General features: G+C 35.3%; 1 protein-coding gene across 14 annotated transcripts in view; it reads right to left on the bottom strand.

The window, feature by feature from the left end:
- Positions 1 to 12,044, bottom strand: part of ZMYM2 (zinc finger MYM-type containing 2) — a 99,469-nt gene that overhangs the window by 16,522 nt on the left and 70,903 nt on the right. For 13 of the 14 annotated variants that reach the window (XM_074860086.1, XM_074860096.1, XM_074860094.1 and 10 more), the window contains 5 exons: positions 9,973 to 10,145; positions 4,073 to 4,238; positions 3,174 to 3,208; positions 1,037 to 1,166; positions 753 to 868 (listed from right to left, as the gene is read on the bottom strand). In XM_074860086.1, the coding sequence (XP_074716187.1) occupies positions 753 to 868; positions 1,037 to 1,166; positions 3,174 to 3,208; positions 4,073 to 4,238; positions 9,973 to 10,145 (620 nt within the window). The remainder of the gene's footprint in view (positions 1 to 752; positions 869 to 1,036; positions 1,167 to 3,173; positions 3,209 to 4,072; positions 4,239 to 9,972; positions 10,146 to 12,044) is intronic. The other variant, XM_074860092.1, reaches the window with a different exon arrangement.

Here is a 12,044-nt window from a genome sequence, read left to right on the forward strand (position 1 = left end):
ACAGAAACAAACTCTACACCCCTCTTCTAAAAGACAGAGTTAACACAGATTACAAACATACCACTTCAGTGTGGGCTAACAAAAAAATGTTGACATTTGAAAAAAATTCAATATAATTCAATTCAATTGAAAAAATTCAATATAAATGATTGAGAAGGGAAAGCAGGAAAGGATACAGAAAAAATATGACAAAATATAGCAGATCAAAGTAAGAACAGAAGGTACTTTGGGGCTTCAAACCTGTCTAACTTCAGACTAACAGTTTGGAGAAAGCAGCATCCTGTTTTAGTGGCCTGCTTGTGAAACATGGAATTTTAGGCATTCAGGAGGTTTTTTCTACCATTTGGATGAAATTTGGTACCTAAGTGATAACAAATTTAACTTAGAGTTATTTTCTTTTGCTGGCACAAGGTTCATTTATTTTGCTGCTCTTCCTTCTGTTTATCCCACCCTGCCATCCCTCCCCAACACAATCTTTCAATTTCCCCGTTACCAGAACAAATCTTGCTGTTTAACACTTATTCAGCAAACTCGAAAGTATCACTCAGAATTGATCCTAAAAAGTTCAGCAGCAGAAGACCTTTCACACTGAAAGCAGGCAGATAGGTCCTAAGGAACAATCATTCTAATGCTTTTTCCATAAACAGTGCTGCAGCATCTGTCCAGAATGAGAACAGTTAACACCACAAAGTGGTCCCACACATGCACGTGAATGGATTCCAACTTAAAAATGAAGCTAAAGTCTCACTTACAGGAACAGGAACTGTTGTAGGAACAGGAACATTTTGACTATACATGTTCATAGGCACCGGAACATAGACAGGTACAGGAATAGGCACTGGGACATACTCTTTTTTCCAATCATCTTCTATTAAAAGAAAAAAGAAAAAGGCAAACACTGCCAGGTACTTAAATATATTTTACACCTGCAGTTTAGGGAAAAAGATCAGAACATTTGCAATATGTTCCAATACAGTAACAGTTAAAAAAATCTGCAATGAAGAAATGAGTAGTTCCACTACAGTTCAAGAGTTACCTGTCTGACAAGATTTTGTTTGCATATGAGGTTTACAGTATGTGGCTTTCGTCATTGTCAAAGGCTTGCAAAGAACTGCCTTGTTCTTCATTTCTCTGTTAGGTGTTGGAGAAGGTGGTGGTGCTGAGCCCTACAAACAAGCAAATAAAAGAGAACGTGCTGTTGCAACACACTGATTTCAACACAAAATTCTTGATTTAATGTATCAGTTGACACTTTTCATGTATGAGATACTGAAGAGGAAGCTCACAACAGCACAACACAATAGCACCAACTATTATTCTTTAATTGCAAGCTATTCTACATTTCTAGTAGTGAGCTGCCATTGTAAGGAATCTAACACAGTTTTATTTCACTTATATATTTCACTCTTACAAATTGCTTTGATTAACAGCTTCTGGCTTTTTTTTTTCCTTAAAATTTAAGATAATCTTAAAATATTCCTTTTTACATTTTTGTTTAAATGAAAGTGCAATTTAAGCTGTTTTAGAACTTAAAAAATAATCTTAGCTGTAAGAAGAATTCACTATAAGTAGCATAACAAACTTTTGGCTCAAAGTCTAACCTTCTTGAACTATACTATAGTCCAAAGATCACATTTAAAAAAAATGTATTTCTAAATAAAATATTATTTCTAAACAATTTTGTAATACCTAATGTATGAACTTCGAGCTCCCCCTGCTGGCTCTACAACAGTGACAATAAATACTCGGGAACATCACATAACGTTCAAACTGCATCCTTACAAGTCAACAGGTAAAAACACTCTTGTTCCTGACATGGTTTTTGTCCCCTAGCACCTGTTTTAGAACATGATTTGAGAAACAGTCTGTCACTTTTATTTGTCATGTGTAGTAAGACAAGCCCCACATATCCTTTTAAATATGAAAAGAAAGTCATAGAAACACAGAATCACAGAATGGTTTGGGTTGGAAGGGAGCTTTAAAGATCATCTAGTTCCAACCCTCCTGCCATGGGCAGGGACACCTTCCACTAGACCAGGTTGCTCCAAGCCCCTCCAACCTGACCTTGAACACTCCCAGGGAGGGGCATCCACAACTTCTCTGGGGCAACTTGTTCCAGTGTCTCACCACCCACACAGTAAAGAACTTCCTTTCTTATATCCAATCTAATCTAAATCTACCCTCGTCATAAGAACAGCAGTATACTATTTAACAGGTATACACTTTCGAAAATATAAAAAAAAATACTGTATCACAAATAGCTTTTATATTATCTTTTAAAATTTATGGACTGAACAGCACTAGAAGCTATTAAACATAAAATACTAGATGTTTCTAATCTGATAGTTTAGCTTGTCTGATGTCTCTAGTTACCTAAGCAATCTTATTTTCTGTGGTTTTCATTAATATATTTTATAACACTATCAAAATACTTTCATTTAAATCTAAGATTTACCTTACAGAAGACTTTTGCATTAAAAAGTTGAGCCGATTTTTTCATGGAAAAATAGGCACTTCTGAGATCTTCCATGAGACAAATAAATCAAAACAAAACTAAGTTTCAAACAAAATACACTAAGCTAACAAAAAAAATTAATAACACTTTTGACAAGCTGACAAAAACTGAAACTCATAATGACAGGCTGCTGCTCTACTCATGATCCCCACCTTCCCAGACAGTGATCCTGCAAAAGGTTATGCTTCCTCACTCTGTCACCTGCAGCAATCAGACTTTCAACATTAATTATTCTACTCTTAGGAATTATAATTTAAGATCTGAAGCTTTATTTTCAGCCTTTCAATGCTGAGATGCAACCTTAATATTTTAACTGATCAGAGAAATTATCTTCCCTTTCTATACTCACCTAAACTGTGAATAAGATACACATAGTTTGTGGATTAACTTTTAAGCAACACTCTCATGCACTATAGATGTAAAATACATGGATCATGATTTGGTTTCCCAGAAGACATTGAAAAGACAAAATATGAACTTTTAAAAATTTAATTTCAACTACTGATGTGAAAAAGACTAAAACCCTCCACAAATTTAGCGTACTATCATTCAAAGATACTAATTTTTTTGTTTTTAATAGCATCCCTTTAAGCCACCAGGATCTCACATTTCAAATACATCTAATTTTGTTATATATATGTTAAACATATGTACTTACTGTTATTTTTGTTCGTGGGGTTTGACAGCCTTGATCTAAAAAGGTAAAAAAAGATTTTTTAGAAATTTTTTCCCTTTTTCAGAATCAAAGCAAATTTCAGTAAGCAACTCAGACAACGTCCATCATCAGATAACATTAACACCCCTGATTAGTACTGTATCACAGGTGCGAACTGCAAATAAGACTTATCATTCATAGGCACCTCACTACTCTGGCATTGAACTTACACAAAAGTGAACACTAAATCAGTGCTCCATCCAGATGTGAATATAGACTCCTTCAGAAGAGTAAATACCAAAATGTTGGAGTATGAAAATGGCCATATAAAGAAGTTGTGTTGCTATAAATACATTTAAAAAGCCGATTTATTTGAACTTTGCCTGACTTGCCATTTAAACCACGTAAACATGCATTCAGCCGTCATCAGCAAATTTACACAGTACCTATTGTTAACAGAAAGAAAAAAAAAAAGCAATGTATTTCTCTTATCTAGATACTTTCATTCCATTCTCATCTAGTTTCCATTTCATTTATTTCCATTTAATGTATTTCTTTTTTAATTCTTAGTACATTTATCTGCTCTCTGTAACCAAAACACATTTTGAGAAGAAGTTATTTCCACAGAGCAAGTATTGACAAACTGGAGCACAATGAAAGAGGAAAACATTTTCTGTCCCCATGATGACACAACACTAAAATTATGCTTAACTTAAAGAGATTTGTTTTTTTAAGAAGTGATTACAAAACTGTTTGATTACCTGAAAATGTTTCAGCTCTCATGATAAAACAGAGTCTCTAACACAGTTTATTGCAACAAATAAATAATTCATGCAGCTTTAAATTTTTCATTTAAAGGAAGTATCTTGTTTGCCATTCAGCAGCCATAAAGCAGCACGTACCATAGTGTAAGTTCTCAGGTCCTTTTTGGGTTGCCAGATTTGGTTCATTTTGTTGACAGTAGAAACGGAGCAAACAGTGCTGATCACAGAAGTGTTTCATTTCACCACGCCACTGCACTTTCTCTTTTAGAGTTCCTTGAGACTTACAACAGTCACATCGTGCAGCCTTAATGCAAAGGAAGATTTTGACATTTTTAAACAAGCCGTGGAAAAAAACCTATTTCTACATTTTAAAAGGTTATGTTTTTAAGAGTACTGAAGAATCATTATCGCTACACAGATATGTCTTGCTCATGTGGGCTCTATGATAGTTACACTACCTTCTAACCTGTGTATACAGGCACATCTGGCATTTTATTTTCAATTGTTTGCTGGGGGTTAACACCCAGAATGAATTTGCTGTGTCTCACTAAGTCTTTAAAAAATTGCTCACTTCTAGACAGTCAACAAAAAATTAATTTAATGCATTGATTTCACTTAATTTCAACCAAGTATTCTGCAAAACAAGAGCAGAAAGTGACTGAGACTCCTTGATGACTCTCTTGAACTGAGGACAAGTAGAGTTGTTTTTTTCCCCAAAAAGTTTGGTAGTTTTTTTGTTAAGGCACAAACAGAATCACTTCTCTCAGTATCAAATCAGAGCCCTTTAGTGTAAATAACTTTAATATTTTCACTATTTTAGTAGTTCCAGAACAATTTTAGATTGCAGTTATTTAGTTCATCAAAGTTTCTGTATGATTTAAAACAATAGCTCTCAAACTGAAGAGGCTTCCACAAAATCTAGTTAGCATGTAACTTGAAACTCAAAACTTTGTTCTTCTGTATCCCTACCTAAACATTTAAGTAATGTGTCTTTCATCAGCTTACATAATAATTTCATGAGGCATCACTAAGACACATTTTCTCCAAAACAGATTCCACTAAATTTAATCAGACATGTTATATATTATCTGAACAGTGGTAACCCCAGTTTCAGATCTTCAAGTAAGCGAATTGTTTGCAGTACTGCTTCCCTTGATACTGCTTGCAACCTCCATTCTAAAGCAGTCCTTAAAAAAAAAAAGCTTTATGGATACTCAGGAATCAAAAATAAATTAACCTAACAATATAGCCAGAAGAGCAAAGTTATGATAATATGCAACATAAAACACTAATACATAAAACCACACACAACATTGCAGTTATGCACAAGGCTCTGATGGCTAAAAAAACCCAAGGTCCAACTGTAGTTTTGGCAACTCCAGAAAAGTATTAACAGGCCAATTAGTTAAAATTTTAAAAGTATTTAAACACTGAATTCCTTTTCTGTACTTGCACAGTCTGGCACCCTCCTCTGGCAATGTAGGAAATTCAGCTTGTGTTGTAATTTTCAAGTATTTAAGATGATATATCAAGAGACTCAATCCTAACCATATAAACAGCTTTAAACTGGGAGCAATTAAAGCTGTGGTGTGGCTTCAGGATCACACCAAGTGCCAGATGGCCCTGGAAGGACAGGTACTTGTCTTCCCCCTCCTCTGTGCAGGTGTCAGCAGTACTGCTTATGTATCTGCAGGGTACACAAGGTCAGGGACCTTACAGCACTGCGTTACCCCCATCCTCCATAAATTTTTGTTACATTTGTCACTTTGACTTTCTGCTGATGCTGATCCACAGTTCATTTTGCAGCAGAGATGTTCTCAGTGGGACAAAAGAGCAAGTAAGTTGTATTCTCGGAAGGGAGTAGGGACGAAGATGAAGTATGGAGTGTTGCCAAAATAGCCTGGATTTATCAGTTCAGGGAAACTGTGAATTCACACCTTTAATGCAAATGTATCTTCCAAAACCACCAAAAGGCTGAAATACCAGTAGAAAAAAAAAATAATTCACTCTAATTTTAAATCTCAAGCCCACCTAACACTGACTGACAACTGACCCAGGTACAGAAAAGCCCACCTATTCTGACCTGCTGCACAACATGTAACTGTCAAAGCACCACTTTCTGCTCAATTTTCTGTCTCCTTCAAAGAAAGAAAAAGGTGACAAATCTCAAATGTAGCAACTACAGCTACCTGTAGCCTTCCTGCAACTGTTTTCTTCCTCTCCTGGTTCCGCTCTTTCATTTAGACCTTTGACTAAGTCTTTTATTGTCTCTCCTGGGCTGCTAAAGTATTTAGGTGAAAAAAATTGGTTTGCTTCCACATGGAAATTAATATTCCATAGCAAATCCAAGATTCCTTTATAAGGATGCTTCATTTCTCATCCCTACATTTGCTACACCGAAATTCTGCCATTTCCATCACCATGTTTGCAGTCAATACTATACATCCTTCCATGCACTGAAGTTTCCTACTACCTGGTTGCTCTCCTCACTTTCCTGACTCTGAAATTAACTGAAAGTGTGAATTCGTGATTTCCTGCTTTTTCCTTCCTTTCCCTTTTTATTCGGGATACTGGCACTACGTGTTAATTGAATCTCCAAAATACCTGCCCTTCATGTCTGCTCTATCTCTGTGTTTCCAAAAAGTCCATCTATACACTCTGTGCTCCAATCGCATGTAACTCCTTTGCCACTCATGACTGGTTTTTGGTCCAATTCTTCTCCCAGGGCCAACTTCAACATGTTCAAATGGGCATAGCGATTAGTATAAATCACTAATGTTTGCTCCAAAATTGCTTTAAAAACAAAGTTTTCACATGTGGGGCTTCCATTTACATTTTCAGTCCTCCAATGACCCGTTCCTAAATGTTATCCAATGGTTTGGACTGGTATTGATTTGACATAATCTTAGCTGTCTATTCTGAGCTCAATTCACAAAAACCAGGAAGCAAGAGATGCTTCCAGAGAGTGAGTGATTATAAGACAAAGGAGATCAACTGTTCTGAAACAGTACCTACTTGAAATTGAGATGCCTAACTATACAATGGCTAAATTCAGACAAGAGAAATTCCACAAGGTCATCTTGTTGACTTTACCATTTAGATTAATGCTGGCTCCACTGTTTCAAATTTTACCAATCACTGCTATCTTAGCTCACCAGCCACAATAATTTTTCTATGCCTCAGACTGTAGTTCCCCACCTCCTACTTAGTCTTTGCTGAAGACACCTGACATCCACTGAATACACAGTCATCACTGTATATACTCAGTCAAATCAATACTCCACTGTAGCCTTGAATGACCTGTAAGCGCACTTCAGCAATGTTTCACAATGTGTATTTAAAGAAACAGATTTCTGTGCTGTTCTCAGAACGGTATACTCTTTTTCAAGGTACTTTCAATGCTCTAGTGTTAACATCAAATGATTGAAACTGTCATCAAACATCAGGCTACTAAAATATTATATTTAAATTTCCCATGCATTTTTCAGATTGACATCAAAACCATAGCATGCAATTGAAGTTTACTGGAGGAACTCCAATAACTTGGGGAGCTAACCTCAAGACACCAAAAATTTTACCTCATCTTAGAGGTGCATGAACACCATACAGTAGAAATTTCCTTAGAACTTGTCACCAACTGGTAACTGTAGCTGTCATCCAACAGATGATTAGGACTGAACTACTCTTTTACATTTCAATCCCTCACATTAGGTTTGAAGATCACTTCTAGGTAAGTCTGATGTGCTTCTCATACTTCTAGATAAGTCTGTTGTGCTTCTATCACTGCTAACTTCTGGCTTTTTGAGAAGAGAATTCTGGCATTCAGGGAAGTTCTCCCATAATACTTAATTATTTTTAAAAGTTAAGATGTTTTCCAGATAATACTACATGAGAAAGATGTGTCCATAAAAAAAAGTAGACAAAGAAGATGGAGACAAACACTTGTTTAATGAACACAATGCTGGTGTTAAAACATTACTAGGTTATTACTACTTATTTCTCTTCATGTATACATTCATTGAAACTTCAAAATAACACTGGACATTGCATAAATGAGACAAAGCTCATACATATGTAACTATTCTTTTAAGAAGCTAACAGACAAAACAGCAAATGAAGTACAAATTCAGGGAGGGGTCCATATCTATTCTGTCTTCCTATATTTTGATCATTATCTATTTATGACTAGGTAAGAATATCAGCTAACAATGCACTACCAAATCTAAGATATCTGGAGTGACTTTTATAAAAGAGGGAGAAGTTACCCACAAGGATGTAAAGAAAAAAGAATTTTAGCAAAACACACAATTTCCCAAAGCCTATTACATGTCTTCACCATGTAATAAATCCCAAACTTTTATAAACAGAACTGAATTAGGCAAAGGCTTTAAGTATTTGAAAAAAATGACAACAATTCAACATCATGTAACACTAGTTCCACTACCAAGCGTAAGATTCAAAAGTAAAAATATCTAACACTTCAGTATCATCAGAAGTATCAAAAGTCACTAGTCACCAGCAAGTCTGTTTAGATTAAATTGCCTTTTCATGGCATCATGTCTAACTTTCCTGTACCACAGTACCAACAGCATTTCTTAATCAGACTTAATGGGCCAATTAAGTTATTGTCTTATCCCATGGATCAGAAGGATAATCTGAAGTCAGAGTTTTCAAGTGGTTCTCAAACCTGAATCAGAGTACAAGCTTCCATAGAAGTTTATGTACATGAAACTAGTTTGGTATGCACACTCCCAGACTACATTCTTTGCTGAATCACCAAGAGATTTCTAAAGCACACCAAAGCTTTATTAAGTTCTCTATCAGAAGGCACTTTTTACGCAGGATTAAGTTTCACCCCATACCACAAGTTTTAATGCATACAGATTAAGTATTACTGTATGAAGTTAACATTTTAGTAAGTTTAAGAACTTTGAAGCCAAGCTTCGTCACCCTATTTTCACATGAGACAGAAGAAACACATTCTGGTCTTCAGGAATTTTCTTTCAGAATGTCTAACAGGACCCTACGTACATTATTCAAAATAAAGACTTTACAATGTTTGGCTGTAACATTTCTGGAACCAGCCATTCCAAAATATCATGTCTTCAGATTCAGTTCTTTTATGGTAGGTAGATCATCTTGAATTACAGGACTTGTATCTAGACCTCTAATATTTCAAGCTTTTTATTGCCTTCCAGGCTGTGTACAGAGTTTTGGTAAGGTGATGAATTTTGTACTGTCTTTTTTGCAATTGCATCCACAAGTGTAGTTCTTGTTTTGGTATTATCAAGTGTAGCTTTCCAGGATGTTCACACCAGAGATCAAATATTTTATCCATGGTACTAATCGCAGGTTAAACCCAGTCCAATTTCACCTTTATGTCTTTCAAAAAATGAAAACAAAAAACCTCTTAATGTGAACTCTTTGATGGTTGTGCTTCGTAAGGTAGTTAAGCTTCCAGAGATTTAGAAATAGATGCCATCTGTTTGATTTAAACTTTTATTAAAAATCCATTTGGTCTTGTTTTTCCCTTTGGCATCCTTTCCACTGGGAAATACTGAACAATCAAAGCCTCTGCAGTTCAAACTGTGGGAGAAGGGAAAAGGCAAAAACGGAGGCAAAAACAGGAACAAGAAAAACTCTGCTAACCTAGTTTATCATCAGTCAAATCAAGGTATCATCCAGCTGTTAACAGTGTTTTCAACATTCTGAATACACATTTAAGAAGTTTTGACAAGAAAAATATGGCATCAATTGAGGGGAAAAAATAGGAATTATAAAGTAACAAGTATACATAGTAGTTTCTTGGTTTTCTGTAACTCAAGACTTCCTTGCCAAATTAATAAAATCAGATGGTAGAAATGCTGCTCTAAGATCTAAGAAAACTCAAATGATGAAATTAATACATTTGCTTATTGTGTAGCAAATGCCTTGCTGAAGTAAGCCATATTTGCTGCACAGTCCTCGAGATATCCTCATATGTGCATTTTTGGTTTTTTTAACTGTGGAGCTCTCGTCAAAAATTCTGAGTTACTTGCCTTGTAGTACCAGTCCTGAAATTTTTTACAGCACTCTTCACTGCAGAAATCTCTCACTACACCATCAAGTTCCTTAGTTGCTCCCTTTTTGCACAGCTGTGAGCAGTAATTACAAGTAACACATCTCAGTCCTAACCGTCTTGCAAAGTCTTGTTTATATAGCAGCTTGCAGCCTGGAAACAGATTTTAAACATTAGGAACAAAGTAATTTTTACAGAGAGATATCACAGTTAAGAGTTACATATTGAAAATTAAATGAATACAATAACAGCTAACAATTGGGCCTTCAGACAAATTCAGGTTGTGTAATAGACTACATTTCAAGACATTTTTACCTGAATACCTTTCCTGCATAACTCTATGGTTACATGGGATGTCTGCATCTTTTCCAAAACACTACGCTTGAATCTGTGCTTATCAAATCCCTGAATATATAGTCGGAAAAAAACGCATAATTTTATTTTCATACAGACCCATGCAAAAGCATTGACTTGGAATTACATTGCTCAGTTACACATCCTCAGAACGATAAGATATCCAGACAATGATGAGCAGAAATTTTAAGCTAGACAACACTATCCACTAAAACAATACCTATCTTCAAGATCAACTTATTTCTACTACTACTTTCATTCATATTAATACAAACCACTTAAGACAACTCATTAATTTTTAAGAACGCTAACAGGTACAAGATGAGCTAAGAACTGAGGAGTTTCTTAAATATGACTATAAAGTAAGCAATGATCAGTACTAAGAATAATTATGCAATGATAGCAGTTTACATAGGAAATCTCTGTACGATTTGTATATAATGAATCTTTTATGTTCTTATTTTTCACATCAGGTGGGTTTTTTCCTTTTTGCATTTGCTATACAGTCATAATTTCAAGGTTGCCATAATGAGAGCTGTATTCTCCAATAACCTGATCCTCCCTCAAGCAAATTAGAAAAGACATTCTAACATATTAAATGCATTAAAAGATGAATACTGTAGCTATTACATAGGCTATTTTGAGAATATAATGTATTTAAACTACCCCAAATCTAGTGTCTATTCAGCTGATGTCTAAATCATATACTGTATATCTCTATAATTGTACTAATTTTACAGAAGAGAACAGTATGAGAAGATGAAGTAACTGTCTATATTAAACACTGGAGGGACAAGATAACATCTCCACAGACCTTTAATCTAAGGTACTGCACCTGTTTTTATGATCTCCCAAATATCAAGAAGGCACCAAGACTCAAGTCTTCCAAGTGCCCACTCTGCTAGGGCATATAGTATAACACATGCAGACTTCTGTACTTCTGGTAAAATTATGAAATATGTAACATACATGCTGCATTTCCTCTGGCATACAGAATATAAAAATACTGTAATTAGAATGTATTCCATAATCTCAAGGAAGTGACTTGTGCTGCTGTCCATTAGGGTAGAATTTCTTACGTGTGAAATGTATTATTTTAAAAATCATTAAAAGCACAAGAATGCAAGTGGAAGCTGCAGCAGACAGCATCTTCCAAAACCAAAAGGTTATTGAGGAATTTTAACTTGCAATGCTACAAGGTTTGCTAACAAATGAATTGTACAAATAAGACATTGTAGATAATAACTGTGTTTTAAACTGGTTTTCTTTTTTTAGTTATATATCTGATTCTTCAAGAACAGAATAAAAAAAATTACTAACACACAAAACAGGCAATGCAGGTGGAAAGTGCCAGATCAAGCAATCATCCTTACAGTGCAACTAAGTCAGATGTTGAATACACTGCTCTTAAGGAAATAATAATCCTGAAGATATCAGTGTGTGCAAGCTATTAGTTAAAAGTATCCATTAAAGCACGGAAAATTTCTTGCCAGTGTTTTTTCCTGCTGGCTGTATCTCTCATTATTATACGGGCATCAGATTCTTTCCACTTCTTCATAATTCCAGAGGTAGCTCAGCACCACAATGTATCCTCCTCTTCAGCTGTGCCTTAGAAGAGACATCAATGTTGCATCAACCTTTCAAGACTGGCAGTAGAGTACTTCTACTAATCAGGTAAGCTGTGTGTACCTGGCTAAA

Source organism: Strix uralensis, chromosome 2 (genome assembly GCF_047716275.1).
Source record: "Strix uralensis isolate ZFMK-TIS-50842 chromosome 2, bStrUra1, whole genome shotgun sequence".
NCBI lineage: Eukaryota > Metazoa > Chordata > Aves > Strigiformes > Strigidae > Strix > Strix uralensis.